General features: G+C 34.9%; 1 protein-coding gene across 1 annotated transcript in view; it reads left to right on the top strand.

Moving 5' to 3' along the window:
- Positions 1-16818, top strand: part of FMN1 (formin 1) — a 134923-nt gene that overhangs the window by 86781 nt on the left and 31324 nt on the right. The window contains exon 13 of the mRNA XM_071558058.1: positions 4258-4350. Coding sequence (XP_071414159.1) covers positions 4258-4350 — 93 coding nt within the window. The remainder of the gene's footprint in view (positions 1-4257; positions 4351-16818) is intronic.

Genomic DNA, 16818 nt, shown 5'->3' with positions numbered 1-16818 from the left:
TGTTGCCATCAAGATGTGTACTGATTATAAATATGTTCAAAAGGGCAAATAAAATACTTTCACTGAAACTTTCTGAGTCAGTAGCAGCATAACCTCTTGCAGTTAAAAGCTGTCAAAAGTTTTACCGTGTGCTCCAAAGGAATCAAGATGAATGTCTTCCCTTCTGCATATTTACTTAAAATTGTATCTTAAAAGAAACATTTACATGCAAGTTTATAAATAAGCACAAGAGCTGTAGATAGCAGAAACATAATGGATTGTACAAAGCTAAAATCTCATGTGCATATCTCCAGTAAATAGGTATCTAAGTGCAAGAGAACATAGCCAGACCTACAACAGTGTCCAGTGGATAAACAGGCATCTCCTGTAAATTTTTGTTTAGCTTGCAAAGTTGCTTGCAAGTAAGAAAACATAATAAAGTAAAACCAAGGAAACTAAATCACAAGAAATTTATATAGCACTTGCTGAAGAATTTAAATTTACACATCTTATCTGAAGTTTATTAGGTTCTTATTTGGGTACATAGGCCTAAGTAGTGCAACAAGCTTCTGCACTGTAAAAAATCATGGATTCTGTCATACAGAAATTTGAGGTTGTTTAGCACTATGTTGAATTGATTTGCTGTATGGTTTCAAAAGCTTTTTGAAAGAGAAATGGTAAGGGTTCTAGAAAAGAATTATCAAGTAGTAACTCTTCTGTCAAAGACACGCCTGCATTATAACAAAATAAAATAGCCAGCTTGGCCGTATAACCTGCCAGACTCTGAACAGACAGGACTGTGGGGAGGTTTAGCAGCTTTCACAGAAACATAACTCATAGGGGATAGTGTCAGTGACAGGTTTATAGGAATTCATGGTGTTGATACTTGGTTTCGCTGTCAGGATGATTCCTGTAAATGCTACTGGTGGGTTCTGGTGAGTAAATAGTAATTTACTGTTATCGACATTAAACTATTTCTGGTTTTGCGTTTACTTTAAAAAGGGTGCATAAAAAATTCCAAATCCTGTCTGATTGACACTGAAATGCTCTTTACGTGAAAGTTTGTTTATGGGCCATGATTCTTTTGACAGATTTACAAGTGTCTGTGGAGTTTTAAAAGACTATTGCCCAATAGGCATTAAGTGAGAGACATTCTATTTTGTAAATATTTTCACTTATATTGGGGATTTTTAAAGAACTTTTTGAGCCAAGTACTGCATTAAATCTGAAGACAGTGGCAAACTGATAATCAGCAGTTTCCAACTTTGTTTTAATGTTTTGCTAATGCTTTCCATCTCTGTGGCCAAAATTTGTAGTGGGTGAAGTATGATGTACATCCAGCAATTTGTAAGGGCTTTCAAATACTGTCACACACTTGTACTTTTTTTTTTTTTGCAATAGCTCATTTAAAAATAAACAGTTTTCAAAGTAGCATATTACATTCAACTTCACTAACATACAGCAAATACCAAGGAAAAGAACCAAAAGTTTATTATGTTAATGGAGAATTTGCATCTGTTTGAACTCAGTAATGCTGAAACAGGTTGTTTATTTTCAAAAACGATTATTTTGGAAAGAGATGGTGAGAGGGAAAGTGTACATGTGGTCTGCTAGATGTCAGCTTCCTCAGAATTCCTTCAGACATTTTTCAGAAAGCAGCTTTTTAGTATTTATTTCAAAGAGGGACACATAATAGGATCCTTTACCTCAGATTCATTCTGATAAAAACTTCGCTGGCATAATTTTCTTTTAAAGAGGAAAAGTTTCTACTTTAGTGAATATGGGAAGAAAATATAAGGAGTTGATGTAATGTTCCCTCACTTGTGTTACAGTACTTTGAGCAAGGAAAATCATAACAATTAATGGAACTGGACTTTACAATTTTATGGGGTTTAGATAATGTTTGGCATGACATGGTCTTTTTTTTTTTTTAACAGTGTATTTCAAGTAAATTTTTAAGTAAAAAATGAACCAAACAAAAACCTTATATATATGACAAGAAATTCAATGAATGCTAGTTACTAAAAACCTTTTTATTATGTCATGTAGAACTGAGGTAGGTCATGCATTTGTATGGTAGGCAGCCTACCATCATTATTGCAAAAATAGTTTAACAAGGACAACTGACTTTAATATGTATCATTAAAACTTCCATGTTAATAAAAAAAATTGATTTAGTCCTGTCATTAAATCTTTTTCCTCTTCAAAATGTGTCTTTATTTGTATCTGATTTGTGATTCCTTTGAACTCTTTGAACATGCTTTCTTGCCATAGCTATCCCAAGCAACTTTGATGTTCTAAGGTTCTTAAGCCTAAAAGGTACATTTGGTTGGTAGTCCCAGCCACCATTTGCTTATAGGTGTTGGACAAGGAATCATTATTCTGCTTAGAACATTTCATCATTGAAGGAAGGATTGAAACTGGAGTTGGACCAAGGGTTGGACTTGATGATCTCGGAGGTCTTTTCCAACCCAATTGATTCTATGATTCTGTGAAACCAAAGAGATTTCAGCAGGAATACAACATTTTGGAGCCTGCAATTCCAGCTGGAAATTCATGACTGCCATCAGTTATTGACTCTACACCTGTGAGAGATGTCTTATTTTTAATATTAGCAAGTAAATTCAAGTTTTACTCAAATTTTTCAGTGCGGTTGACTGACCACAATTAGTTGATCTTCAGGTGCCCGGATACCGTTTTGTTTGTAGACCAGAAGTATAGGTTATTCATGGAAGTATAACCTAAATTCAGTCAATTTAAGGAGGACTAAGGAGTATAGGGCAAATACATAGCTTTTGTGATTAACAAATTTTCACTTCATCACCCTTGTCCTTGATTCCTAAGCTAAAAGACCCCTTTGTTCTGTTTGGCAATTACCTGCAAGAACTTTGTGAAGTAAACGAATAGATTTTTGTTTTAGATAGCATCTAGATAAATATTATCAACACGGAATCATCCAAAGATCTCTTTTTAAGGCTTTCCAATAATGTAAATTACAGTTGTTTGCCAGCATTGACCTGACTTCTGTCTTTTTCATAATTTCAAGATGACTTAAGCATTTGAAACTGGTATCTCCTCTCATTTCACTTCATCTCAAACTTCTGGAGTTTTAATCAGCACCCCAGCTTACATATTCTATGTCATTTGTCTCACTTTCTCTTCATTTTTGTGCCTGCCTTCTTAGTCTCCCCTCGTGCCGAATGTTGACCTCTTTGTTAAGGATGTTGGGATTCTTCTTAAGAATTCACTACCCAAATCAGCCTTTTTGCTGCATGCTCTATACATTTGTACTTCTTGTCCATATTTCCCTCTAGTTTCTGTCATCTGATTAAGGTTAACATTCGTCATTACAACTAAAAAAAAATTATTGAAGTTGTTTATTTTACTTTAGAAAAAATTCGTCCTAGTCTTGGTAGCTTAAATATTTACATGGGACATGTCTGAGTAACTTTTCTAAATCTTGTGCTATTAAAGCTTGTAGGAAACATCCAGGAAGCTTTCAATACTTCAGACAGTGTATTAACAAAACCATATGCTTGGGAAAATGCCTTTCTAGTGTGTATTACAATGTATGTAGATACTACTGTAGCTACATGCTTATTATTATAATGCACATTCATATAAATTGAATTCTGTATAAATTTATACAAATTTAATTATGTAAGAGTTTTATAAAATAATTACTGGTTTGCAATCATTGCAACCTTACATGACTGTAATAAGCATGTACATTTACTGTTTCAAAATGTATACTATTACTTTTACAGTTTTGTCATTTTATATTTATCCAAAATAATTTCTAAATATTGGTTCATACAATTTTCTGTATATTTGTTTAAACAAAAGGAAAAAACACAAACCTGTAGCTGTTACTCTGTTCAAACTTAGTCATAAACTTACAATAACTGCCTCATTTATTTTGCTAGGGGTTTTTTGCCAATAAAAGTCTGATATCTGTTGTGTTCCAAAGTAGTGCCACAATTTCCTTGAGTGAAATCTCCTTCTAATTTTACAAACAAAGCCTCGGCACATTGCAGGAGTTTTAGGACACAGTCATTACTAAAGACAAATTCCACTCTTTAAACCCATATAGAATTTTGTATTTGATATGCTAGCCTAGTATCAGTATTTTTTATTTTAATGTAATTCCTAGATTCCTTAGTGCATATTTATTTCCTCTAAAGTTCAGGTGGCTAATTTAAATGTAGGCTTCTGCAGTGCTGGATTCTGCTTCTGAGAGATGACATGCCACAAATGTGTCTCAATTTCTTTTTGTAGCCTCTGAAAAGCAGATGAAGTTAGTTTGCAGAGAGTCTTCTGAAGAGCATCTCGAGCCCTTCAAGAGAAAATTAGAGGAATTCTTCTGGAAAGGTAATCACATCTCAAAAAAAAAATTACTGGCAAATAGTGTAGTGGTTTACAAAATTAGTCATCATGTAAGCTGCATTATGTATCTGTTGCCTCTGACAATTCCTATAGATTATGTTCCTAATGTGCCTAATGTATGTTAATATTTGTAAATATATGGTATACAGATTTTGAACATCACTTATCAAAGATAATATTTCTCTTGATCTCACCCATTTCCCATTGATTATTTTGTGGGGGTTTGTATTATTATTCAAGGGCAAAATGAAAAATAAATTCGTCACAAATGAAATTTATCAGAGGGAATATGAAGCTTCAAGTTTATAAAAGATTAGAATGAAAGACTCTATTAGAGAAAGTCCAGATACATACATGATGTAGTGGCATCTTTTATCAATAGTGTGAGCGTATGAACTGACTTACTTAGATTTAAATGTTTTGGTTTGTATGAGACAGAAATAAGCATAAAAAGAGTGGTTTACCAGGGTAGAGTCTGAAGACAGTGGCTGACATCCAAGGTACAATTTGATCATCAGTTCAAGACAATGTAAATGCAAGTTGCTGTTGAAAACAACAGTCCTGCTCCGTCCTGTGTCCCAGACTGTGTGTTCCCCATCACCTGCTTCTTCCAGCACCATTGTCTTTGGAGTTGGACAAAATGTATAAGGGAATACATTTTCCCCCCTCCCCTTGTAAGAGTAGAGACTTTTTGGGTAAACAGTGTAAGTTCTGTATTTCAGACAGCTATATTAAGAATTGTTAAGAATTTAATGGTATTTCTTATAGAAATGGAGAACAGTTTAACAATTTACTGTTTGAGAAGACAATTGAACTATGCAAATCTACTAATCCAAGCAGAATGTTTACTTACTATTAGTGATGATTCAGATTGTTGTACTAATTTATTAATTAATGCCTTTTTAAGTACTTTATTTCCCAAGGCTATCTTGCATAAATAATTTGACAAGTGAAAACAGGTTGTTTCAAAAGTAATGGTCCCTGTTAAATTGTACTGTTAAATAAGCTAATATTCTCCTGCACCTTTCTCCCAAGTCATGAAGCTCAATGGATATATTTATTTGATGTCATTTTTCTTTTAGTTGCAAGTGTATTTGGACTCTATTAAAGCAGCAAATTTCTTGCCACAGAACTTCTAAAACAAAAAATTGTAGTGGAAATCTTTTCGTTACTGCAGGACAGTGATACTATCTTTCTAACTTACTTAATTGGAAATTTTCACTTACAGTTTAACAATAAGATCAAGATTGATACAGTACTCTCTCTCTCTCTAGATATATATATATAAATGTATACCTCTGTGTGTGTGTGTGTGTTTGTGTTTGTGTTTGTATTTCTGCTGAGCCATTATGATCTCCAGCATGCTTCTTAATCTAGCTTGCAAAGTATTGTAATAATTCAATTTTGCCCAGGTCTTGCTAAGACACTAACCACATGATGTCTTTCACAATCATATCACAGATCCCATAATTCTTACTACACCCTGGTTCTCATGAGTACTACTGTGGTTAGTCCAGTTTGGCAGCTAAGTACCCCACAGGTGTTTGCTTGCTCCCCTTCCATGGGGAGGAAAAGAGGCATGGAAGGGTAAATGAAAGAAAACTAATGGCTTGAGATACAGGCAATTTAATAGGGAAAGCAAAAGCTGTGTGCACAAGCAGTGAAAAATAAGTAATTCCTTCCCTGCTTCCCATCAGGAGGAAGTTGTTCAGCCATTTCATAGAATTACTAAGGTTGGAAAAGACCTCTGAGATCATCAAATCCAACCATTAACCTCACATTGCCAGTCCATTACTAAACCGCATCCCTAGCACAACATTTACAAATTTTTGGAACTCTTCCAGGGTTGGTGATTCTGCCACTTCCATGGGTAGCCTGTTTCAATACTTGATAACCATTGCAGTGAAGAAATTTTTCCTGATATCCAATCTAAACCTCCCTTGGCACACTTGTCCTATCACTTGTTACCTGGAAGAAGCAACCAACCTCCACCTCACTACAGCCTCCTTTCAGGTAATTGTTGCAAGCCATAATGTCCCCCCTGAACCTCCTTTCCTCCAGGGAAAACAACTGCAGCTCCCTGAGATGCTCCTCATAGGATTGGTGCTCCAGACCGTTCACCAGCTTCATTGTCCTTCCCTGGACATGCTCCCGCACTTCAATGCCTTTCTTGTGTGAGGGACCCAAAACCAAACACAGGATTTGAGGTGTGGCCTCACCAGTGCCAAAGTACAGGGGCTTTTGTCCCTTCCCTCATCCTAGTGACCACAGTATTTGAAGTTCCATTTAGAAAAACACATTTCTTAATTTTACATTTCCAGGAAAGCAGGACTAAATCACATGTAACCTCTACCTGGGATTTTGGAAGACAAACACCATAAGTCTGAACTTCTCCCCTGCTTCCTTCTTCTTTTCCCAGATTTACTGCTGAGCATGATGTCATGTGCTGAGTTATCCCTTTGTTTGATTTGGCCAGCTGTCCTAACTTTGGCCTCTCCATATTTCTTGCGCACCCCCAGCCTACTATCTGAGGTTCAGGATTAGAAATAGAGAAGGCCTAGGTGCTGTGCGAGCCTCTTCAGCAATAGCTAAAACATGAATGTGTTCTCTACACTGTTTTGGTCACATATCCAATGCACAGCACCATAGGAGCTGCTGTGAAGAAAGTTAGCTCCACCCCAGCTAAAACCAGCTGAAGGAATAGCAAATCATTTCACCACAGTCTCAGAAAATAAAGACAACACAGTACCTGGTTTCCTCTGCAGTGCTGAGCTATACCCTACTTTCTGATGAGTGGAATATGATAAAAATACCCAGTTGATCTAGGAAGAAGATTAGTTCTGGTTTAGATAAAATTGCAATTTAATTGTGGATTATCATTTGAAAGAGAAAAACATATTCTTCCAAATATTTGCCCTAGTTATGGCTACGAATGTGGAAATTGATATATGTTTGTCAGTGTAACAGTAAATTTTATCTTTATGTGTGAATAATGTATGGTATCCTGGGACAACAAGTTCTTTATTTGACACTTTTTAGTGTTTCAGGTTTTTTGCATTCTAGAAAGAACAAAACCAAATTGATTACTTACTTTTCCACGTTTTTGTTATGTTTTTTTGTTCTCCTCTTCCTTTACAATGTTATGCTTTATGGTATCTAATCATACACATTTAGTTTTGTGTGATTTAATTTCTCATTGTTTGACATCTTCATTTCATGTCGTATTCTGAGATGAATTTTCAGTAGGTTGTCAGATTCCTTAACTATTGACCCCATTTCTTCATCAATTACTTGATTGATTTGAATCTTTATAAAGGTAATGGGTGGTACTTTCTGTGGCATTAGAATGGAAATCCTATAAAATCCTACACTGAAGGTAGATAAAATAACACAGAAATTCATCTTGATTTAGGACACTGGAATAGACATTGGACAAATGTCAAGCTTAGAGGTGTCTGCAAACTCATCTGGTTCTCTGAAATTATGATTTAACTGATAATACTGAGCATCCGATAAGCATCTGCTTTCAGTTTTGTTTGTTTAAAAATGTTGTGCCTGGTTTAGCAAATGTAAGAAAAAATTGTCTGTTATCTTCCTGCCAGCTCTCAGCAAGTATTCAAAACTCAGATGCTTTTCTGAAACTTCTGGATCGAAAATAGGACTGGAACTCATAGATACTGAGGTTTTTCTCACACACGCAATTCCCATCATTTCTAGTCAATGCTAAGTTGGAAATACTGTAAGGAAAGAAAAGCTGATCTGCTTAAACTGAAATGTTTACATTTCATAATTATAATTAATACCAATTAAATCTAATGCTTGCTCTGTTGTAACAAAAAACACTGAGAGTGTTATGGAGACTGACATTCTAAAATGCTAGAGGGGATAAACTGTACTTCTGCTGATGTCAGTGCTGTCTTGTATAACTGGATGTAATGTAGCCCAGTGCCTGCAACATGGAATTAGATGTCAGAAGCTTTGGGTTCTATTCCCAGTTTAGCTACTTCGTGATGCTAGCAGAGCTGGTTTGTATCCTTTCCAGGGAGCACCTCACTTTTCTGTTACATAGAATGTTAAATAATGATTCTTGCTGTTTTTCATAGTGAAAGATGATCTTTGTTCAAGTACTTTTTGAATCCCACATGAAAGATGTCTTGTGTAATGCTTCATTAGCTGTATTTGATATGGCCACGCTTTTTGTAAAAGGCTTAGATTATTCTAAAAGTGGAAATAATCTTTAGTAGATTTAATGAATACTATATGCAATAATATAATAACTATAATTACAGAGATCTACTAATTGCTGTAAATTAATATACCCTTACTGTATTTCCATTGGAATTATTGTATGGGGGGGTTAGAAATCAATTGATAAATATTTTCCATTTAAATTGAGAAGGTATGCAAGAATACCTTTGAAATCATGAAATTAATGGTTGATTTGGAATACTCTTTAATTCATAAAGTTCTTGCTCTGAATTGCTTAGAAGAAAATGCTTCTTTTGATATGAAGCTAACTCACACACAAAAAAACCCAGAATAGTTAGATGGTGCTATGAGAAAGATGCAAAATACTCTCTTGTGAAAAGTAGAAAAGAGTTCACTGCAACTAGTTTGTTTACTGTATTCTTAGGAATTTCCTGCATGATTTCCTCCTTTTCTATTTTTTGTGTCATTATTCTCTCTACTCCAGTTAAAACTCTACTAGCACACAGTTTATCTGGATTTGGTTTGCTCTGGGCATCCTTGTCTTGCCCTATTTTTGATGATATTCAAAGTCACTGAACTAATAGAATTTAAATCCATGTCAAAGCTTTCCTTTCCAGAAGTCAGGATGCTCCCTGATTCATTACTTTAGATTATATATCCTTTGAGCAAGTGTTTACATATATGGAAGATACTGCTGCAAGGAAAGAGCAGCTCACTAGAAGGGATGCTGGCCCATAGCCATTGGTGTTAGTTTTTCATTGCATTTTTTATTCTCCTTGTGCATTCTTTCAAGCGTAGTACAAACCAGAAAACAAGTCACGTACAGGAGTAGGTGACTAACTTTAATTGAATTTATTTCTTACTGTTTGTGTGTAAATAAATGTAGAAATCCATAATACAGATTCATGTAGGATCTTGCAAAATCTGGTCTCAAATTCTTCTTCGTTGTATCCAGCTCAGAAACTATGTAAAAGCTTTAATCTGGGCTTGGTTTTCTCCCTCATATTCTGGAATGTGCCAATCAAAAAGTCTTTATGCTTCATAGGAACTAGCATAGGAAAAGCGTAGCTGCTTCTCTTCATTTCTCAAAGAATAAAGCATCTGGGTGATGACAACTGTGCTATTAGAGGAATTCATTTGTTTTACATCAGCATCTGGGGAACAAGTAGTCTGATGTCAAGACAGAGCAGGTTTTGAGATTCATTAATAGTGGAAAGCAAAGCTATTTGGGAAGGCTCATGATACACTGAAATATTCAAGGTAACAAGCAAGATGGAGAGGGAGGGATTTGTAAATAGATTAATCTGTTGAGATTAATCCCAAAGTACAAGAAATTTTTAGAATTCTATATTTAGAATTCCAGCCTAGCTCTTAGGAAACATTGGTTAAATTAATTGCTTTGCTACAACTTTGCTACAACTGCTGTAGTAGCAGTACTTTTATGTATACCACATAAAAGGTCAACACTGTGCAGTCTATGGAACTATGCAACAGAAAAACAGTCCCAGACTGAGCTAATCACTGCAGCATTATTTCAAGAACTAGTGCATTCTTCAGACAAGCTTAGCAACTGGATGGGAAAAGTCTCCAAATCTGATTTTGACTGCTGAGTGATTTCTTCTTAGTACTTTTAGCCAGGCTGCAGTAGCTACAGGGGCGTGCATCCACTCGAATGCACTTTTTAATGTATTTCGGGTGCAGAACGGGACTTTTGATCCACATTTCTTCATTTGCCTTTTGGGGTGCACCGCAGAGGATTGCTGAGGTACTCCATTGGGAAACAAAATAAGAAATAAATTCTATTAGGAAGGCCATGAAGATGATCTGAGAGCTGGAGCTGATGGCTGGAGCCTGGAGAAAAGAAAGCTCCTGTGAGACCTTACAGCAGCCTTCCAGTAACTAAAAGGGGCTACAGAATCACTGGAGAGAGACTTTTTACAAGGGCATTGAGTGATAGGACAAGGGGGAATGGCTTTAAGCTGGAAAACAGTAAGTTTAGAGTGGTGAGGCATTGGAACAAGTTGCCCAGGGAAACTGTGAATGCCCCACCCTGGAGGTGTTCAAGGCCACTCAATATAGTTGTTCAACCACTCCCATGGCAAGGGGATTGGAACTACATGAGCTTTAGCGTCCCATCCAATCCAAATCATTCTATGAGTCTATGATAAAGGCTACCATCTGGCCAACTTTCAGCTTCCGATTATTTCCTGCTTCAGTAGGTCTGTAAATACTCTATTCTAGATGTTGTTCTTGTGCTATAGGTGCTCATACACAGTGATTTATGCCCCTCATCTAGTAGCACCTATTGTATTAACCCAGGGCAAGCAACCTTCTTTGTTTAGTTTTTAGCCTTTGTTTAGTTTTTTACATATTTTAACTGTAGGAGGATGATAATCTACAGGAAAAAAAATATTTCCACTCAAATTTGTTGCTTTTCTAACAAAGCAGTCTGTGAAGTAGAAAGCAGAATGTTAATATTATTTACTAGTAGTGAATCAGAAGTCAACAATACTCCAAGATACCATTTTCACAATGCAATAACATTTCTTATTTCTCTCTTACTGTTAATAGGACATGCCTTTATACATTTTAATAGTCAGCTATTAGCAAGAAAATTGCATTGGCGCTCATTTCTCTTAATAGTGTGACAATATTATAGTTGTGTTTAAGACAGGTGTAGAGATTATGTTTAAAGTTCTTACTCAAAGCACTTTGATAAAGCTTTTCTTTAATGATGTCCCAAAATATCAGAAACCTCTGAGAACTATTTAGAATTCTCGCTTCTGTGCAAAAAAGTTACAGCTTTTCTCCCCAAGAAGATTAACAGAAAGAAAAATATTACAAGACTGTCTATGAAGTTGTCGCATACTTGTCTTTCCATTAATGTTGTACTTCCTCTTCTTTAATCTACATTTTGGGTTATGATACTTCTGTAAAGCTCTTAAACATTTTAATGCTGAACAAGTGAAGTGTGAAAATCAAGGATAATTTTTAAAAGCATTGAATTTCAGGAACAGCTGCCTGTTAAAATACCATGTGTAAACAACAAAAGAGCAATAGCACTTTTAAGGATCTTACAGTTGTCCTGATTTTCTTACCTGCAGTTATGAAGCTGCTTCTGTCAACTAAAACACTCTACAGATAATCAGTTCTGCAAAGCATGAGACTCTCTTGCAGATTGTGTGACTATCCAGTCTGCATATCAAATACCAATTCTTCCATTTGGGAATAAAATGTACAGATATGAAGACTTTTAACTTCAAAGCTTATTTTCTGTTCTACTTACCATCACTTTTTTCTCTTTATTTGTTTTCACTGAGATGTTTTATTATCTCTGCCACACATATGCAGTTCTCACATTAAACAATGTGGGAGGATATTTATGTCCAGTGTCAAACATGAAAAATATGTCATACTTCCTTGCAGTGATAATGTTTGCTTAAAACTTTTTATCCTTCCCAGCAATGACATTCCTAACCAGGCAAAGTTTGTGTTTAGATCTGGAACGCTGTTTTATAAGCCAGCACCAGAATTACTTTTATCTTTCAAACTGTTTGTGACAGTCATAACTATTTTCATCACTCAGAGATAGTTGTATTTAAACAGATGAAAGAGTGATTTACATAAATTGGCATGAGTCTGCAAAGCACAGAACCTTATTGCTGTGGTACTCATAGACTGAATAGTTAGACCATAGCCTTGGCCCATAAGACACCAAGTAAGTTGTCCTGGAATGTGATTGCTTCCATAAGCCTCTTAGCTAATGCAATATTGACAGTGAACGGATTCAAAGAACAAGAATTTGCTCTGAAATGAATATTTCCTCCTACACTACCAGAAGAATTACAAGCATCAAAGTCCTGAAAATAGATGTCAATCACAGCTATGACTTTTCAGGAAACTTTCAATTTATTATTTTTGAAAAAGATATACATCAAATTGCTATAACCTGTTCCACTAATCATGACTGACTATAAAAATTGGAAGGTTACACTCTATTAGAATGTTATGAATGTAATTTAGAAGAACTGGTAATTAAAAATACAATGTCATCCTCTCTTGGAAGACAAAGAGAGAATCTCTTAAGAGACAGCAGTTCCTTCCAGCTTCTTTTCAATTTGATTGTTAAACTAAGTTACCATGGCTACTACAAGTAATTGGCATTTCATGATAGAGAAGGATTTCCTATTAATAGCAGCTGAGTGACATAGTGAATGTTAGTGTTGACACCCTTGATTCAATACAAAAGTATGATGGATATGATAGTTATAAAATCTATACCTAGAATTACTTATACCTTAGTATAGCCACTATCAGCTGTTGGGACTCTAACGTTCTCTTTGAATTCTCATTGTAACCTCTATTTTCTGTTCAATTCCACTGGATTTCTTCCAATATCTATGTCATAGACTTAAAGGTAGACAGAACTGTAGGTTACGTATGTTGGTTTTTCACAGGCATCCTGTTAGGCTTGTCTTCTAGTCCAGTTGCTTTCTTCTTTACCATATTCTTATGAATTTCCTTCATGATTTCCACTTTTTCTATTTTTTGTGTCATTCTTCTCTACACTCCAGTCAACTCCACTAGCATAGCATACAGTTTACCTGGATATCTGGATTTGCTTTGCTGTGGACATCCTTGTCTTGCCCTATTTTTGATGATATCCAGAGTCACTGAACTAATAGAGTGTAAATCCATGTCAAAACTTTCAGGAAGTCAGGATTCTCCCTGATTTGTTACTTTAGATTATATATCCTTTGAGCAAATGTTTACATGTATGGAAGATACTGCTGCAAGGAAAGAGCAGAGTCAAGAATTGGAAAGGATTGGATAGAAGAGATTCAGGCACTTAAATAATGAAAAGACTAAACACACTTGCTCTCAAAAGACTGTAGTACCTACCATTGCACTGATCACTCTTACCTTATGTTTGTCCCCTGTACTCTGTAATTTCTCACCATTGTCTTTGTATTAAGCTTGGGAATACCCTTCACTACTACCACATAATACAAACTGATTATGCTAATAGCATGCTTAATCTGATATATGTTTGCATGGAATTTTTCTGTAGACTTCTGTAATTTTGGTATGCTAATACTTTTTCTCAATTATTTTCTTACCTGTACAAGCACATGAATATCCTGTTTTAATGCTTTTGATTGTGGTTGATAAAAATACTAGATGCTGAAAATTTCATCCAGAAATTGGAGCTCTCTGGATTAGATTCTCATATGGTATAAACTCTGATTCCCTTTTTAAACAATGAGAACAGGTAAAACCTGCAGTGGTGTTGAACAGGATGTAGAAGGACCCTTGTTTTGAGAACAAAAATAACAATCACAATGTTCCTAGGGCAGTTACCAGACATTTGAAGCTACTTGAAAGACAAAGCACCAGCTTGCTACTAAGCTCTCAAAATTGAGGAATGACAGAGTAAAACCATATGGATAATACAGTGTTGTGAGATTACAGCTATGATTAAAGACAGATTTCTCCTAAACGTAAAAAAAAGTCTGATTTCGGGTCATCATTCAACCTCTCCTGCAACTTCTGTGATACTTTTGTGCCTAAATCTTTCAGATACCAGAGGAAGATATTTACAAATGCACCTTTGTCTTGCTGCTTTTGAACACCTTGACAGAGGTGGAGAAATCAGTAGTTTTGTTCCCTTAGGAGATGTATGTGTGAATTCTATGAATTCTATTGGAAGTAATGGTAGGGAAACTTTGACTTTCCTGCCTTTTTAACTTCAATCATTTTTCATCGTACTGTAATTTGATATTGGTTTGTTTTGGACGAACATGAAGTAAATTTGCTCAGTATTTAAAATTTCTTCTTAAATTTAAAAATATTTCCAATAATATTATTATTATTTCCAAAACTTTTTAGAGTTAGTTGTCATAATAAATATTTACTGTAAATAATATTCTGTGATTAAAGATGCAGGTGAACAAAATTCCAAAGTATGTTATTGCTTGTACTGGTATATGATTTTTTAAGTTGATTCAAGACCTTCTTGTTAAAACAGAGGGAAAAAAAGGAATTAAGCTCATTATGACTTTTATTAAAGCATAATGAATTTAAATACAAATTATTTGTCTTAATTATCTTTCTCAGAAATGGAGTTTGTGGGTTTTAATGGGTACTATTGAATCAAAATGGTAGTCAAATAAAACTTCAACTATGACTGCAATTACATTTAACTCTTCTAGTAACAGAAAAATTGGGATTGCCTTTTGCGTAGATCTATTATTATTGAGTAAAAGCCATTTCCAAGACATAGGAGGTATCTCATAAGCAATAAGGAATTAAAAAATCCCTAGAGGTACAGTGATCAGAATGTCTGCAGCGATGGGATTATCTGCTGCACACACATTCCCTGCTCTTGTTCTCTAACACTCATATCCTCTTCTTTCCTTTTATATGAGGATAAACACGAACATTAAAAATGTTCACATCCACAGGGAAAAATTTCTAATTACAGACCTTTCAATCTAGTGTGTAGATAAATTTTCCTACTTAAATCAAAGTTGTAGAAAAACTTAGAGTTAAAAACATGAATTAATTACATTGGAAATGTGAAATAATTTGACAAATACTTGTGATTTTGTAGAGGAAATGACAACATTTTTGTTTGGGAAATTATTGAGCATATATTATAAGTATTTTTCACTATTTATCTATTTGTGTAGTATGTATGCTGTCCAACAAAAGTGATTTTTCTATTGTTGTATTCTCTAAGTAGAAGTTAAATCATGCATGCTTTTTCATAAAGGTATTTGTGATTTTTGAGCAATATATTTTCTTTATTTTTGTTGTTGTTTCTTGTTTAATTCTACCTATTTAAATTTCATATTTCTGAGGCTCAATCCTAGGTTTTCTTACTAAATAAGAATCTTTATAAACACTAATGTTGTTGGTTAAAAATTTAGAGTTTTATTGAAAGATTTTTTCTTTCTTGTGTAAGGCATTCAACTTTATTTCTTAAACAAGATCCTGCTAGATGTTCTTCAAATTCAGTTTTGGTTCAGGTGTGTAAAATATTGAAGTTCAGAGGCCAAACTGCATTAGTTTCAGTGACATTTAATAGATAAATGTGGAAAAGTTTGCTGTATATCATCGCATATCTGACCTAAAGTTTTATTAACAGATTTTCAAGGACTGTTCATTTGGCACATTTCACATCATTAAAATGCAGTTATGGATGCTAAAAAAATAGGCAAAATCTACCTTAATATTTGACCGTGCTTTTATATGTGAATATCTGATAACAATCCTTAGATTTAATTGGATTTTCATTACTTTTAAATATGGATATCTGTCTACTTGAGAATCAGTTTGGGCTTGAAGTTCTCCTCCCCCATCCTGTCTACATCGATGAACAAAAAGGGAAAGGTGACTGTCATATTTTTAGAAGGTCAGAATTATTAAATTAATTCTAAATAATGTAGTTTTCTGTTCGGGCTTTTTATTGACAGTCTTTGTTTCTTAAAGAACCTTCATTGCTTTTTTTTTTATTTAAACAGAAACGTAGCAAAGAAACAGATGTGTTCCACATAAAATATGCAATAAATCTTGTCTCACAAATTCTTTGCTCTGAACTTTCTGACAGAAACTGTCAAATATTCACTTTAATTCTAGTATAAAATGTTCACTTTGTGTCATGGCGCCAACCACCATATGCTGAAATAAAGTCAGTAACCAGCAATAAAAAAAGGCAACATACGCACCTTTGAAACAGTACAAGCAATCAACAGTGAGAAAGGTCTATATAAATCTATGGAGAATTAATCTCAGCTTTGCCACTATCCTGCTGGGCATTTACAATGAGACTTTGCTACCGACCACCAGAAGTGCCTTACTTTGCAGGAGCAGTGTATCCTAATGAGGGGAAAATTTAGGTAAAACAAAGCAGCAGCTTTTAACCCCCCACCCCCATCCTTTGGATCACTTCGAAGAGCATGTCCCAGGGTGTTCAAACATGTGGGGCCACTGCTTGTCGAGTATCGCTGGGCTGGGGCTGATCATGTGAAACCAATCTTAACGGAGCTCAATCAGCAGAAACGACTTGAGCTTCATAAATCATTGTTATCATTCCACAGGAGGAGGCATTGCTATGAATTTTCTCTCCTGAAAGTTTTCAGGCCACAAATTTGACAAGCTTTTCTGAAATTAGGTTAATGATAATTTGTATAATTACTCATTCTTTATCCACCAGATTAGCTGTTGGTTTACCATCAAATA

Source organism: Pithys albifrons, chromosome 6, assembly GCF_047495875.1.
Source record: "Pithys albifrons albifrons isolate INPA30051 chromosome 6, PitAlb_v1, whole genome shotgun sequence".
NCBI classification, from domain to species: Eukaryota; Metazoa; Chordata; class Aves; order Passeriformes; family Thamnophilidae; genus Pithys; species Pithys albifrons.
Note: the sequence above shows the minus strand (reverse complement) of the source record. Positions and strands in the feature narration are given on the sequence as shown.